Genomic DNA, 16,711 nt, shown 5'->3' with positions numbered 1-16,711 from the left:
TGATATCGTCGTATTTTTTATTTTACTTTTATCTATAAAATGAATGTATGCCAACCATATGGAATGATTAAATGAAGATAAAGAATTTTACTAGGTTTAACCTTCTTCAAGACCAAGACTTTTTTTTTTATTAAGACTCATCCAAGGGTGGAACTTTTAGAACCCATTAAAAGTCATGAAAAGGTTAAGTTTTGTATCCAAACCAAAGGTGTGCCTTATTCAAGTCGGGGGGTAATTTTAAGGCAAATACGTCTACAAATTGTATTAAGTTTCACCCATATTTTTTTTTCTCTTCTTATCTCTGTTTACACTAATTTTGTATCGAAATAGCAACCAATTTATCTAGAGGTGTTGTACACCTATATGTAAGCAAACGTGAGACATCGATATTAATACCAGGAAGCTTCGGCATATAAGGTTAAAAAAAAATGACAACGCAACTCTCCCATGTTGAAATCAATAATTATATAGGTACACGTTACCTATGACTATATTTATTATACATAGTACGACAACAGTATAATATCTAAGTCAAATAATTGTGTTTACACAAGCTGAACATACACAATATTCAAAGATTCAAATCGTATGCGTTAAATGAGAAAATGGTAATTTGAACATTTTTGCTAATAAAATCATAGGTTTTGAGTTACGAAAGAAAGAAACTGAAAAAAAAACACACATTTAATTCAGCCTAAGGGAATGGTAGAAACCAAAGAATATTTAACCGCCAACGTCATTCTTCAACGTCGTCGTCCACAAGTATCGAACTCGAACTCTTCGCATAACATTGCGGTTATTTTTTCTTTTATTTTATGCATTCAAAAAAAAAAAAAAAAAAATAGAAGAAATAAATAGTTTCTTCCATACGATTATTAGCTATGTCGAAATAGGTATTTTTTTTTTCTCCATTCTGTTATTGGTGTTTACTTGGCACCTATAAACAGGCGGGGACTTAATCGATACAATAAGTATTATTTTAAACTACCGACCAGGGCGACTTCTTTGTACTGAAAGCTTTTGCTCTATAAAACAGTTTTATCGTTGATAATGGAATCTTTTCGTTATGTAGGTCAGATAGGTGAAAACATTAAAATCATCTCTTTATTCAATGACGATACTTGCTGCGTGGGTTGGCAATTTTTTTTTTTTGTTTGTTTACACAATCTAAAAGCATCTATCGTTGAACTGGTCGTTTAGCAGAAAAGGAATAATATGTAATGTAAACAAAAATCAAACAAAGGGGAAAGTGTTTTTCAAATTCGATTTCTGTTGGCATAGTGTTTAAATAGAATTTTCTCGGACAGCTCCACATTTTATGTCGAAGTTGCAAAAATAAAATTAATTGAGTTTAAATTAAACTTAGAGCGTTTAAACACTCCAGACTTAAGTTGGGCTACTAGTAACGGTACCTACAATCGATCGACCGTAAGCAAGGAAATACTTAAATTTGAATTAAATTATATAGCGCACTAGACTGCTTTTTCTTAGATCGTTCAAATTTTTTGATCGGCTGATACTCAATCGTTGTAGTGTGTGCACTTTCATAAATTTTCATAATGATTAAGGAACCGACTAAGCTGTCGATCGATAAAAAGTTTATAGTGTGTGGGGGTTTTTAGACACACTTGAGTTTTGTCTTTTTTTACTCTAAGGTCGATTTTCATTTGAAACTGGAATTTTTGTATCAGATCTAATGATCTCTCTAGGCATATTAATATAGCCAAGAGATTTTGTTTTATTCGTAATTGTCGCGCAGAAATAGGTACACATTAATTTTGCTAAAAATCGTTATCTAGAACTTTTGATATGTAGCAAATGGATTGTTCATAGAAGTGTGTGCACGGGAATAAAAAAGTAAAAGTATTCTACTTAAGATTTATTTGATTTTTTTTTATCGTGAATACGTCTTTAAATAATGTAACCTAATATAAAAAAATGAATGTTAGTAAAAGTTTGAAAAGTTTCTGATGCAGTTTTTAAGGTCGTTAAGTAACGTACGCCATTCTTGGAGAAAAAACAACTTTTTCGATGTATTTCCTGTAATCTTAAGAATTCGATCTTAAAGGATCGACCAAGAGAAATGAAATCTAGTTTTTTTTTAAGAAATCATTTGGACGTTTTAAGTGATTCAAAATAAGTTTAAATTAATCAGTTTTTCTTGGCTTATAATCATACTTTTCATATTTAGGTTGCAGCTTCGGCGCTTTCGGTTATTTGACACGAGAATAACGTAATAAAAAAAAACACATTCAGAGCAATCTGTACAACATGAATCAGTTAAGCAAATATCCTTTTCAAATTCTCAGGGTTAGACTATGTATGGATCTCATGACCTCTTAATCAAAATAAAAATGTGAGTCGAACTGTTGTTATTGAATTTCTTGTTAAAAAGACTTTTATTTCCACAAAATAGAATTCATATATGTATTTTGTTTGCGAAGGCAAGAGGAGCGGAGGTGGTGTCGGTAAAGTGGATGCGAAGAAATAAGGATTAGGTTGAAAATCGAAAAAGGAAGTTATCGGATAAGTACACAGATCGAGCTAAATTTTAGCTCCCATACAAAATTATCTCAAAAATGTATTCAATATAAAATTAGTTAAGATTTTATTAAGAAAAAATGCTAACTTAAATTTTAGCGCGATCTGCATACTAGACTATAAGAAAGGAGTGTTAAGTTCCAGGGATAGTAGATTAAAAATGGACATTGTCCGATTTTTGTTCCAGGAATGATTTGTGTGTTTTTATTAGGTTTTGGGGCGAAAATCCCTCGTCCCCCAAATCCGTCCTTCGCAAGCAGGTAATGTTTGGAAGTCAATATTCATTCTTTCCCTATCCGACAACTTCTTTTTTCGATTTCCAACCTAATCCTTTTCCCTACCTTTCCGACTTACCGACTCCGCGTCTTCTCCACTTGCTTTACAACAATTTAAGAGATGCAATAGGCGCTGCACCATCCTAATTACAGACCTGCTTTTCTTCTATAAAAACAATCAACCGACAACACAAATAATACAAAAAAAAAACAAAACAACAACGTTGACTCTGTGTGACGGCGGCAGTGAGGTAAGCTAAATAAATAAAAATGAAATAAAAAAAAAAATACCTTAAAACAAATGCAAGAAATAAGAAGAACAGAAAACTGAGAAGAAAAAAAAACTAACTCGTCGACCTCCAAAACAGGTCAGTTTGTTGTTGTTGTCGCCATCATGTAACTTGTTTTTGTTTCTTAACAAACTGTTTTCCTACTACAAAATGATTCAATATGGATGGAATCTAATTAATCGAACCGGTGGCTAAATGGTGATTCAATTGAATACAAAAAAAAAAAAAAAAAAAACATTTGAAATTCATACAAAATAAATTAAAAACAAAAAGACTCAAGAGGGCGCAATCATTTGAATTAAAATAAAAGAATTCTTGAACTCATATTCTTGTGGATATATAAAAAGAAAACCACAAGAAAAACATCTCGAGGAGTATTTTTAGATTTTTTCTGTACTCCACGCCTTTTTCTATCTTTTTCTACAATTTATTTGGGTTGTTTGTTTTTCCAAAAAAAAAATATATATATTTATTAAAAATTGGAGCATGAGCTTGCTTATTAATTGAATTATATCCACCAGACAAATAAATGTCGCACTTAGGTAATCAATAGGAAAAGAAAAAAGAAAGAAAAGTAAAACAAAATCACATAACAACTTCTCCAGAACCAAAACCAACCAACCGACTTTTTTGCCACGAAATCATTTAAAAATCTATCCAACCAAACATTCTAGAGAAAAACCCCAAACAACAAAAAATTTCCACAAATTATAAAAATGACAAATTATAAAGAAAATACCTACATCAATTAAATTAAATATAGTCTTATTAAGAAACTTACCCGCAAAATATAGTTCTACAATAACTGGCCAGATTTCTGTGAGATGACGATGATTTTCGCCGACGATTGCGATGATAGAAAACCGTATTTGGAGTTTGTTGATTAGATGATGGATTTATTATATTACTAGCTCCTCCATTGCCAGTATTATTTGTTGTAGTGGCGGCGGCTGAAGCAACTGAATTGCCGCCAACACTGGTGGAGGAGTAGTTTACGTGATATTCTGATGCTGACGTCGTTGTTGTAGCTGTGGCTGGCAATGATACAAGTGTGACACGTTCTCTACTTCTGCTATCATTTCTGAGACGAACCTGTCCGGTTTGTCTGCTTGTGTTGTTGCCACTGCCGCCACTTCCACTTCGACTTTGACCAAAACCAAAAAGTCTACTGATGGCATTGCCGCCGCCACCGTCCATTCGTTTGTTATTGTTGGTTTCATTTGCCATTCGCATTCGATAACCATTGCCATCACCTGCTCCATTGGCACTGTCACCCCCGCCAACGCTAGATACCGAATTCGATGGATGTAATAATAGTTCAGTCTCTGAGTCACTCATTTCGTCTAAATCTCGTAAATACATTTTTGGTTTTTGTTTTTTATTTAATCGTTTTTTTGAAAAGTTCTATGTTTTGGTATCGAACTAAATTTTTATTTTACTAAGCTTTTATCATAAAATTCGAATTATGATAAGAATTTTTTATTTCGATATTCTCTCTAAATTTGTAGCAATAGAGAAATTGTTAAAGTGAATTTTGCGCAAATGATGATAATAAATTTTGTCCATTTGAGCAAATTTTTGGTTAAGTCTTTTTTACACTTAATTTTTAGATGATTGATAGCTAGTTTTTGGCAATGAGTTTAATTCAATAATTTAAAGTTAAATTGATTTTAGAGAGTGTTGGGTTGTTTTATGATTGAGCATTTTTTGTATATCTTTTGATGTGAAAATTCGGTTTTTTATTTTCTTTTTCTCGTATGTAGGTATGCAAATGCAAGGTTTTTTTTTCTCTTTTTTTTTCCTATTGGACAAAAGTGACAGTTGTTGAGAATTTTTGGAGAGGGGAAGACAGTATTTTTTTTAACGAAGGAATGGATGGAGATGAGGTGCTGGGAAATAGTACTGCCAGATTTGATTTTTTTTATGGAAGAAGGTGTTGTAATTAGCATTTACACTTTACGTTTAAATACTTTGATTTTAATATTTTAATTGATCAAGTTTGTAGTTCGTTTTTCATTTGTATAAAATTTATAATATTTTTCATTACTCAATTTTGCTTCAATAAATTAAATCCTTATTCTTTTGTAAAAAGATTTTCTTTCACTTATTCTGGATATATTTCTATTGGCAATACGTGGAACCACACTGCATTCAAGAACAATTTTCCAACAGGTTTTGGGCCCAGTGTGTGTCAAAGAAATATAAATTTGAGAATTTTAGAATTTTAAAGAATCATAAAGAACAAAAGATGGCTGAAGGAGGAAAATTCAATATTTCGAAACTGAACAATGGGAACTTTTCAATATGGAAGTTCAAGACTGAGTTAATGTTAATCAAGGATGGGTTATATGATGTAATAACTGAACCTAGACCAGAAAAAGTTGATGCAGTCTGGCAAAAGAGAGACGATCAAGCGAGAGCAGTAATTGGACTTTTGGTTGAAGATGACCAGCTTGTGCATATAAGGCGTGCGAAGTCAGCAAAAGAAGCGTGGGCTGCATTGAAGAGCTACCATGAAAAGAGTGAAATGAGCAATAAGGTGCATTTGATGAGAAAAATTTGCTCTATGCGGCTTGATGAAGGTGGCGATGTCCAAGCTCATATAAATCATATGGTCGAGTTATTTGAAAAGCTAAGAGATATCGGTGAAACTGAACTCTCTGACAACTGGAGGGTTGCCATGTTAAACAGTAGCTTGCCAAGAAGTTTCGACACTTTGATTACAGCAATTGAATCGCGTCCGGCAAAGGACCTTACTTTTGGGTTGGTCCAATCAAAGTTGTTAGGAGAGTATGAACGAAGAAAAGAAACCGACGTAGCTTATAAAGATACAATTCTTAAAGTAGTAACCAAAAGAGAAAAGACTTGTTTCTTTTGCAAAGGAAAGGGCCATTTCAAACAAGACTGTAAGAAATATAAAGAATGGAAATCCAATGCAAATAAGAGCAAGTCAAATGCAGCTAATAAGGTAGAAAATCAACCAGAGTTTTTATTCATGGCTGGAAATCAGCAAGATGGTTGGATTGTTGATTCTGGTGCTACATGCCACATTGCCAGTGATAGAAGTTTTTTCCAAGAACTTGATACTAGTCATCACGAGAAAATCAATGTGGCGAATGGCAATCAAGTTACATCTGAAGGTCGTGGAAGTGGAATTCTTAAATTCTTGAACCAGGAGAATGAAGAATTTTCAGCGAAACTAACAGATGTTTTGTATGTTCCTGCTATTGGTGGCAATCTTCTGTCTGTAAGGAAGCTCAATGAGAAAAATCTTTCGGTTGATTTCAAGAAGAATTTTTGTGAAATCAAACAAGGCCATCGACAGATTGCAGTTGCAGATCTCAAATCCAATCTATTCAAGTTGCGGCAAACGGCTAGTAAGGCTTATTCAGCAGTTGAGCACAAAGGTGATTGCGTTCACTACTGGCACAGAGTATGTGGTCATCGCGATCCTCAAGCAGTTGTAGACATGTGCTCAAAGGGCCTGGTTGAAGGTGTCAAGCTATCTGTGTGCGGTTTGAAACATAGTTGTGAAATTTGTCTGGAAAGCAAATCCACAAGACTACCATTTCCGAAGAAAAGTTTAAGTAAATCAGTAGCTCCCCTCGATTTAATCCATACGGATGTCTGCGGACCGATGCCTACAGTATCACCAAGTGGCAAAAGGTATATTGTTACGTTTATTGATGACTTTACGAGGTATACTGTAATTTACTTGTTGAAGCACAAGTCGGAAGTCTTTAGTAAAATGCAGGAGTACGTAGCAATGGTGAAAACTATGTTCCACAGAAAGCCAAAGATGATTAGATCAGATCGAGGAGGAGAATATACTGGTAATGAAGTGGTGAAGTTCTTGAAGAACGAAGGTATCCAGATCCAATACACAGCTGCATATTCACCTGAGCAAAACGGAGTTGCAGAACGAAAAAACCGCACTCTGATTGAAATGGCTCGGTGTATGTTATTGGATGCAAGTCTTCAGAATACGTTTTGGGCAGAAGCAGTGACGGCAGCTAACTACATGCAGAACAGGCTACCAACAAGAGCTTCATTGGTGACTCCTTATGAAGGATGGACTGGTTGTAAACCTAACATCAATCACTTTCGCATTTTTGGTTTGAAATGTTATGTCCATATTCCAAGCGAAAAGAGAAGGAAAATGGATAGTACTGCGAAACAGGCGATTTTTGTTGGGTATGATGAGCAATCCAAAGCTTATCGTTGCTATGATCTATCTTCAAGACAAGTCGTAGTGAGCCGGGATGTACGTTTCGCAGATTGTGTTGGGATGAAAACAGCTGAGACTCCCTTCATAGCGGAACATTTAGAAGAACCAAATCCTGAAAAAGCATCAGTTCCAGTTGAATTTGATTTCGGTTTCAAAAATCCATATGAGGTTATTGAGAGTCAAGATACAGAACAAGAAACTGAGCAACAACTATGTGAAACTGAGCATCAAGAATGTGATGATAATGAAATGATGGTACAAGAAAATATTTCAGATCATCAAGAAGAGACAGTTTCATTAAGGCGGTCGGAGAGATCCAATAAAGGAGTTCCACCAGAAAAGTTAATTCAAATTATGAACGTGACAGAAGAAGAAAAAGTTGAGCCTAAGAATTTGAAAGATGTGATGTCCAGCAAAAATAAAGAGGAATGGCTTTCTGCAATGAAGGAAGAAATATATTCCTTGAAGAAAAATGGTACCTGGGAATTGTGTGAACTACCGAAAGACAAGAATGTGGTTGGCAGTAAATGGGTATTCAAGATGAAGAAAGGACCAGATGAAAAAATAACACGATACAAGGCTCGTCTGGTCGCTCAAGGATTCTCTCAGAAATACGGTACTGATTATGACCAGGTATTTGCTCCGGTGGTCAAACAAACAACATTACGAATATTACTTTCAATATGACGGTACAACATCTTGATGCGAAGACGGCGTTTCTTAACGGTGAGTTACATGAAATTATTTTTATGAAACAGCCACCAGGTTTTGAAGAAGAAGGTAGAGAGCATTTAGTTTGTTTGTTAAAAAAGAGCCTTTACGGGCTTAAGCAGGCAGCCAGAGCCTGGAATGATGCGATTCATTCTGTATTAATGAGTACAAAATTCAATCAGAGTAGAGCAGATCCATGTTTTTATTTTAAAAGAGAAAAAGAACATTGGTGCTATATTTTAATATATGTAGATGATTTAATTGTGGCCAGTAAGAATCTAAATATGATTGAATTTGTGCAGACAACTTTATCATCCAAATTTGAAATGAAGAATTTGGGAAATGTTAAGAACTATTTAGGCCTTGAAGTTGAAAAAGATGAGAAAGGAAATTATAATATTTGTCAACAAAATTACATTGAGCAGATTGTCAAAGATTTTGGTTTAGCAGATTCAAAATTATCAAATGTTCCTATAGATCCAAATTACGGGAAGCAAGTAGACAAATCCGAAATTTTGATTGACAATTCTAAATATCAAAAGCTTATAGGATGTTTACTATATATATCAGTAAATACTCGTCCTGATATATCAGCAAGTGTTTCAATCATGGCGCAAAAAGTCAGTCAACCGACACAAACGGACTGGAACGAGTTAAAACGTATGGTGAGATACTTAAAAGGAACCTCGAAGTTAAAACTTGCATTAAGTACATATGATGAAAACAAAAACTTTTATGGTTACGCAGATGCAAATTGGGCTGAAGACAGATTAACTCGAAAATCAAATACTGGTTACGTATTCAAGTTAAACGGCGGAGTTGTAAGTTGGGCATGTCGAAAACAACCTTGTGTGGCACTCTCTTCAACAGAAGCTGAATTCATTGATCTATCGGAAGCATGCAAGGAAGCTTCATGGATTCGTCGTATATTGATTGAAATTCAAGAATTAAAAGAAGAACCAACAACAATATACGAAGACAATCAAAGCTGTTTAAAACTAATTGAAGAAGAAAAATTTTCAAACAGAACTAAGCACATCGATACCCGATTTCATTTTGTAAAAGACTATGTGAAAAAAGGTATAGTTATTTGCAAATACTGTCCTACAGAAACTATGGTAGCTGATTTACTAACTAAACCACTGATGGCTACACGACATACAATGTTAAGAGACCTATGTGGTATATGTTTGTGTAAATGAGGAGGAGTGTTGTAATTAGCATTTACACTTTACGTTTAAATACTTTGATTTTAATATTTTAATTGATCAAGTTTGTAGTTCGTTTTTCATTTGTATAAAATTTATAATATTTTTCATTACTCAATTTTGCTTCAATAAATTAAATCCTTATTCTTTTGTAAAAAGATTTTCTTTCACTTATTCTGGATATATTTCTATTGGCAATACGTGGAACCACACTGCATTCAAGAACAATTTTCCAACAGAAGGTATAACTACAACGGCCACCTTTTGCAAAAAGTCAAAAAGTGAAAATTTTCAAACTCATTTTGTGACAGTTTTTCCGACCACAAAATTAAAGGCTTGGCCACACCGGAGGGTATGCGGTAGAGGTACGGGTAGCGGTAACGATATTTGTATGAAAAAAATTCCACATCTGAACGTTGATATGTCAGTTTGGAATTTTTTTCATACAAGTACCGTTACCTCTACCCGTACCGCTACCGCATAACCTCCGGTGTGGCTAAGCCTTAAAGGCTTGGCCACACCGAAGGGTACATACGGTAGCGGTACGGGTAATTGAATGAAAAATATTCCATACCTGAACGTTGATGTGTCAGTTTGGAATTTTTTTCATACAATTACCCGTACCGCTACCGCATGTGCCCTTCGGTGTGGCCAAGCCTTAAAAATAATGATGCAGAAAGTTTATTTTTTAGGGTAGGTATAAAAACAATTTTTGTAGTTTTTTCCAAAAATAAACAGCGCTAGAAAGAAAAAAAATTAATCATGTGTGCAGTTCACACGCGGTAGAAGTGAAACCTTAAAAAATAATTTTTCTTGCAAAAAAAAAATATCGAGAAAATCAACCTTTTTTTTTATTCCATCAACTGTACCTAATTCCATATTTTTTAAATAATTAATTTTATATCATCTGAAAGCTTTTTATTTTACCTTTTATTTGACGCTTCAATCATATTTCTACCATCCCAAATAACATTTTGTGGTTAAAAAGCGGAAAATAAACCGGATATTTACTCTGGTTATTTAACGGATAAGTTACTAAACTCGTTAAAAAAACGTCTTAAAGACGTTCCAGAAACGTCTCCACAACCGAAAATGGTCAGTTATTTTTTAACTTCGTCTAAATCGGGTTTTTAAAAAACCCACTTTTTTCTACAAATACTGGGTTTTTAAAAACCTAATTTTTACGGTTATTAAATAACTGTTTATTTTAAGTTAAAGAAGAACTTGAAATAAACCATTTACGGCTATTTTATAACCGTTTACAAACCGTTATTATACAGTTTAAAAAAAAACCTGTACTGAGTTATTTGACGGTTTTTTTATAACCGTTTTACTACGGTTATTATAAATCCTGTTATTTACGTTATTACAGGTTTTTTTGAAACCTGTAATATAACAAGTTCTTATAAAACCTGTTTTAAACGTTATTTTACGGTTTTTTTTATAACCTCTTACCTATAGGTTTTTATAAAACCTGTAATAAACGTTATTTGACGGTTTTTTTCATAACCGTTTTCCTCCAGTTTTTTTAAAACCCGTAATAAACGTTGTACAGGTTTTTATAAAACCTATAATAAACGTTATTTGATGGTTTTTTTATAACCGTTTTCCTCCAGTTTTTTTAAACCCCGTAATAAACGTATTTGTAATAAACGTTGTACAGGTTTTTATAAAACCTATAATAAACGTTATTTGACGGTTTTTTTATAACCGTTTACCTACAGTTTTTATAAAACCTGTAAATAACTTCGTACAGGTTCTTATAAAACCTGTAATAAACGTTACTTGACGTTTTTTTTATAACCGTTTATTTATAGTTTTTTATAAAATCTGTAAAATGTTATTTCACGGCTTTTTTATAACCGGTTATTTACAGATTTAAAAAAAAAACCTTTAAAATGTTTGCTTACCAACATGCTGCAAACCATAAGATTCTTCCCAGCTGAAAATTTAATATTTTAAATAAGAACGCTGAAATTTAAGTTAAGTGAAACATTATTTTTTAATGAATTTAAAACTTAAACTAAAAATAAAACTAAAAATAAAACAACCTATGTCGTGGATTGCCCGTCAGAGGCAGAGGAGCTGGTGTTGGAACTGTAAAGAGAAAAATGTTAACTTAAATGTTGATTATAATTTTTTTTTTTTAACTTACGTGGACGGTTTTCCCATTCGAAATGGGGCTTGCTTTAAAAAAGCTTTGAAAAATGAAGCACCCTCGGCTTCACTGTAAGTGGGGAACCTTGTTCGGACCGCTTCCATTATAGTTTTATATAAAAACTTGTATTGGCTGAAGCTTTTTTTGGCGTTTGTGCCCAGCCAAGAATGTTCCGCCAGTAGTGCATCTGTAAAAATGCACTTGCATATAGTGCGGATCGTTTTCGTTCCGTTGACCCCCCCATATGAGCTCAACTTACGGACCTGAAAGAAAACAAAAATATGTTTTTAAAATAATGTGCTTTAAAGTGTGTTAAGTTTCGCATCTTTGAGTGCAATATGACACAGACTCCTAAACTTTTAAATTTTCTGAATTAAAGCTGAATACCTCTCTGAAGAAAGGAGACGACAAGTGTGACATAATTATTTATTATTTGTCAAAATCATTTGTTGAAATAAATGTAGCTGATGTAGGCACAGTCCCAGCTCTCGTTTATGAGATATTCCAGGTTATTATTTTAATTTTCAAATGGAATACCTGTATCTCAAAAACGAGGGCTGGCAGGAAGATTCTGATTTCGAATTCTAGTTCAGCACATCAAAAGCATAAATGGCTTTGTTTAAGAATATTTAAAAAAAATCAATTTTATTGGTCTGTGTCATATTGCATTCAAAGATTTCAGGATAAAAATAACCTATCAACATAAACTTAATATTTTTAGAGAAGTAACAAATATATATTGATGGTATATATATGAAAATGAAATCAATATAGAATCTATTGATATCTTATAAATTCAAATATTTCATATATTTTGGTACTTACCAATTTTTTTTTTAACAATCCATTTTGATGGAGTTTTTCCTCCATTTCCTCAATTTGTTGGACAGAGGTAAGTGGGAAAATTTCATCAAGTTGCAGTTCCTCATCCACTTCCTCTGCATTGTCTTTTCCAATTTTGGACGCCAACAAATTGACCGAAACTTCGGACTTCGCCATGAATGCCTCCAGCATTCCTTGCATGGCCTGCACCTTCACCTCAGTGGAACGCTGTCTTTCCAAAATTTCGTCTATTTTGGACGACAGTTCCTTGAATTGGGTACTGGTGCTGGGGCCTATAAACAATTTAAAATAAGAGTTATAGTAAAATCCAAAAAAAAAAGTAATACGGTTAGTGAAAGAACTTATATGCTATCTCAGCTGTTACTAAGAGGGACTGGGGTTTATCCTATTCAAATAACATTGGATAAACCCCATTCTAAGATAAGCTGGAGTTTAAAAACGACTTTGAAAATGGTACTAGTGTTAAAATACATTTTTTACCTTCATGCGTGTATAACTCGGAAATGACATTAGTGATGGTAACATCTTTATTTGGGGGGGGTGAACGGGGAAACGTCTTGAAAATTAGAAGTAAGTATGACAAAATTAATTACTTTGTTCCCATGTTTATACATTTTAAACTTACCAGAATTAGGAATCAAAGTTGACATCAATTTGTTCAGATCTGTCATGTATTCCGAAGAATTGGTGTCGATGGTCTCTTCTTCCGTATTTTCTTCAGAAGAAGACAAATACTCGGCATCCTTTTCCTTCTGAACTGCTTCCTCCCAGGAACCTTAAAAGGAAATACATGTTTCGTCGTAAATATAAGTGGCATGAAAGGGATACAAGAAAATATTTGTTCAAAAGGTGAAGCGGCTTAAGACCGGCCGAGCAGCTCTGATTTTGACGATTTTTTTTCAAACGTAGGTAATTAAAAATGCTTTAAAGTCTATAGATTAAAAATTGCCGATGTTGCCGTATTGTTTTTTAAAATTACAATTAAATTTTTTTTAACAAAACCATTTTTTTTTTTGCTTAAATTTCATAAAACAAATGATAGCAAAAGATTCTCTAGGTTATTTAAGGACAAAAAATATAAGGGAGTAAGGGACAATCTTCCATCGTTTAAGAGATAACTGCAATTTTCTCATAATCTGACTTTAAACACAAAAAAAAATATTTTGAAAACAACGGCAACACCTACAATATTTTAAAATACATTTTTAAAAAGCCAGAAGCTCATTCTTATCTCCTAAATTTAAATCCACTAAATTTAATCAAGAGTTTTTGAAAAAAAATTCAATTTCAATGGGTTTTTTTGATAAAAACTGAATTTTTGCATTGAAATAACTAATTTTCTCAAAGACTTTGGTAAATAAGAACTTTAAATTTTTGCTATTTAACTTTCAACAATAAGGGCTATTGACTGAAGAAAAAATAACTTTATATTTAGATGTTGAACTTTAAAAAACAAATAAGTAAAATTTTTTTTCAAAACTTCTAATAAAAAAAGTAATTTTTTTTCAAAAAATCTGAGTTCAGATACCATTCTTTCAAAAGCTCTTAATTCAATTAACTTAATTTTAATTTTAAAAATATGACTAAGCTTCTAGCTTTTTAAAAATGTATATTTAAATGTTGTAGGCTTGAAGGTGTTGCCGTTGTTTTCAAAATATTTTGTTTGTGTTTGAAGTCAGATTATGAGAAAATTGCATTTATCTCTTAAGGGGTAATAACACCTTGTAAACCACGAAATCGAGCGTCATATTCATCAGCGTATAAAACAAAGAAGAAATATTATTTTCTTTTGGTGTTTGTTTAGTTTAATTAAGTATATTAATAGGTAACAGAATAGGTTAGTGTTAGATTTTTAAATGATGTGAAATTTTTTAAATGGTGGTGTAGTTCAGGATGATAGTAAAATCCTGTGCTCCCATCGGGCGACCAACTTACTCCTACAGTTTTTAACCGATTGGGCTGAAATTTTGTGTGGAGCTTAAAAATACTATTCTCTAGTGAAGTACGTAGGATTTTTTTGAAATATTAATTTTTAAAGAAATGGCATTAGTTTGAAAAAATTATTTCATTCCAAAAACAAAATTCGTTGAAAAAAAGACCATAAAATCTTTTAGTATTTCAAAAAAATCCTACGTACTTCACTAGAGAATAGTATTTTTAAGCTCCACACAAAATTTCAGCCCAATCGGTTAAAAACTGTAGGAGTAAGTTGGTCGCCCGATGTGAGCACAGGATTTTACTATCATCCTGAACTACACCACCATTTAAAAAATTTCACATCATTTAAAAATCTAACACTAACCTATTCTGTTACCTATTAATATACTTAATTAAACTAAACAAACACCAAAAGAAAATAATATTTCTTCTTTGTTTTATACGCTGATGAAAATGACGCTCAATTTCGTGGTTTACAAGGTGTTATTACCCCTTAAACGATGGAAGATTGTCCCTTACTCCCTTATATTTTTTGTCCTTAAATAACCAAGAGAATCTTTTGCTATCATTTGTTTTATGAAATTTAAGCAAATAAAATGGTTTTGTTCAAAAAAAATTTAATTTAAAAAAAAATCTTCAATTAAATTTAAAAAATCAAAACGGCAACACCGCCAATTTTTAATATATAGACTTAAAAGTATTTTTCATTACCGAATTTTGAAAAAAAGATCATCAAAATCTAAGCTGTTCGGCCGGGTTCCCTAATATTGCCAATTTTTGAGCTTTATAGTTACTCCACTATATGTGTACATTAGACCGTTCGTTGTGTTTTTTTTTTATTAGGGTCAAGCTCTAAAGCCAAGTACGCTGCTGATATATGAAAAATACATTGGATTTTTTTAATGTTTAAGAGTTTTATTTATCCCTACGTTCAGTATATTCCAAAAAAATGTTGGAGATGGTTGGAAATTACCCTTTAATATGTAATTTCTTGAGGAAAAAACTTTTTTTTTTAAATATTGAAAGGTCATAACCGCGATTACTTTAAGTATATGAAAGGGGACCTAAAGTGTATCAAAATTAACGTAACTAAGCTTTCAAAAATAGGCCCCCAGGATAAACTGCTTTAAGTTTAGATACGAATAAAATTTTACTTGGAGAAAAGTGGTCTAAGTGAACTTAATAAAAATAAAATAAAAAAGATGTACCTAGTTAAACTTGTATCTTACCGATGTCATCAAATATTAATTTGCATGCTATGCTTTGCCAATCATCCGATGCTGTGATGCAATTTTTCCGACCGCAAATGGAATCTTTCTTGGACTTTGGCCATAATAGCTTCGTTCCATCGATGACCCAATTTTTGGGAACTGCCGTCACGAACTTCCCTTCATCTTCGAGCGTCTCCACAACACAATACATTTTGATTAACAATGTACTAATGGAAAAAAACAGATTCAGTGTTTGGTAAAGTTATTTTGAAAAATTTAGAGAAATATTTTCTATGTTATAAAAATTAGGCAAATTTTCTTCTTCATTTGATTTATAAACGCTTAAAAATTTAGAATAGAATGGTTTTTCGTAAAAATTTTGTTTTTGTTTTAAGCTTGAACCATAGATAACTGGGATGCCATGTCGATATGTTGCAAGCTCCATTCTAACAATTATTAGTTATTTTTCAAACTCAGAAGTTATTTTCCAAACTCAGAAGTTATTTTTCAAACTCAGAAGATATTTTTCAAACTCAGAAGTTATTTTTCAAACTCAGAAGATATTTTTTAAACTCAGAAGTTATTTTTTAAACTCAGAAGATATTTTTCAAACTCAGAAGTTATTTTTTAAACAATATTTAAAATAAATTATAAACAAATAACAATATTTAATATTAATTAAATTAATGATAATTTGACCAATTATTTGAACTATTAATGTTTATGTTGAATCGGGCTTTTTTGGTCACTTCCTTTTATATGCAAATAAAATAAAAAATAAAATAGTATGAAATAAAGATTTTTATTTGCATATAAAAGGAAGTGACCAAAAAACCCCGATTCAACATAAACAACAATATTTAATATTTAAAATAAATTATAAACAAATAACTTACCTCTTAATAATTTTTCACAGATAGATATTTTTTTTAATTTAATTTATATTTTTTCACAATAACTTTCGCGCACAATAACTTGTCACCACCAGCCACAAAAGAATACTGAGAGATCTGAGAAAAATGAGAGACAAAAATATGATAGGCGACGCGCGACGCTCGAGTATGGTGAATGTGTATGTGTAGAGAGTTGTTGGTTAGTTGAAATTGGGTTGGAACTTAGTTGAAAAATTACCAGGGTTGTTAAAAGGTAAATAACGAGTTGATTAAAAACTTATACGTACTTATAGTAGTTATTTAAAAACTTACTTTAAACTTAGGATTTATAATGGGTTAATTTTAAACCAATAAACAACTTTCATGGTAAAAAGTCAGTAATTTTAAATCTCGTTTCACACTTAAGGTCAAATTT

General features: G+C 32.3%; 2 protein-coding genes across 3 annotated transcripts in view; both read right to left on the bottom strand.

Moving 5' to 3' along the window:
* LOC129913598 (probable phospholipid-transporting ATPase IIA) overlaps nt 1-4,894 on the bottom strand; it is a 29,252-nt gene extending 24,358 nt beyond the window's left edge. Inside the window, exon 1 of the mRNA XM_055992359.1 lies at nt 3,888-4,894. Coding sequence (XP_055848334.1) covers nt 3,888-4,468 — 581 coding nt within the window. The 5' untranslated portion in view covers nt 4,469-4,894. The remainder of the gene's footprint in view (nt 1-3,887) is intronic.
* Nucleotides 4,895-11,227: 6,333 nt separating this feature from the next.
* Nucleotides 11,228-13,481, bottom strand: LOC129916330 (uncharacterized). Of its 2 annotated transcripts, XM_055996195.1 has the most exons (5): nt 12,880-13,481; nt 12,735-12,810; nt 12,237-12,526; nt 11,409-11,674; nt 11,228-11,350 (listed from the first exon to the last, which is right to left on the bottom strand). In XM_055996195.1, the coding sequence occupies exons 3-5, from the start codon at nt 12,432-12,434 to the stop codon at nt 11,305-11,307; spliced, it is 510 nt and encodes a 169-aa protein (XP_055852170.1). In that variant the 5' UTR covers nt 12,435-12,526; nt 12,735-12,810; nt 12,880-13,481; the 3' UTR covers nt 11,228-11,304. The 2 variants fall into 2 exon arrangements, with proteins under 2 accessions (XP_055852170.1, XP_055852169.1); XM_055996194.1 differs by having other exon boundaries at nt 12,237-12,810.
* Between the last annotated feature and the right edge of the window lie 3,230 nt (nt 13,482-16,711).

Source organism: Episyrphus balteatus, chromosome 3 (genome assembly GCF_945859705.1).
Source record: "Episyrphus balteatus chromosome 3, idEpiBalt1.1, whole genome shotgun sequence".
Taxonomy (NCBI): domain Eukaryota; kingdom Metazoa; phylum Arthropoda; class Insecta; order Diptera; family Syrphidae; genus Episyrphus; species Episyrphus balteatus.
The sequence above is the reverse complement of the archived record's forward strand: the minus strand, read 5'-3'. Positions and strand labels throughout refer to the sequence as shown.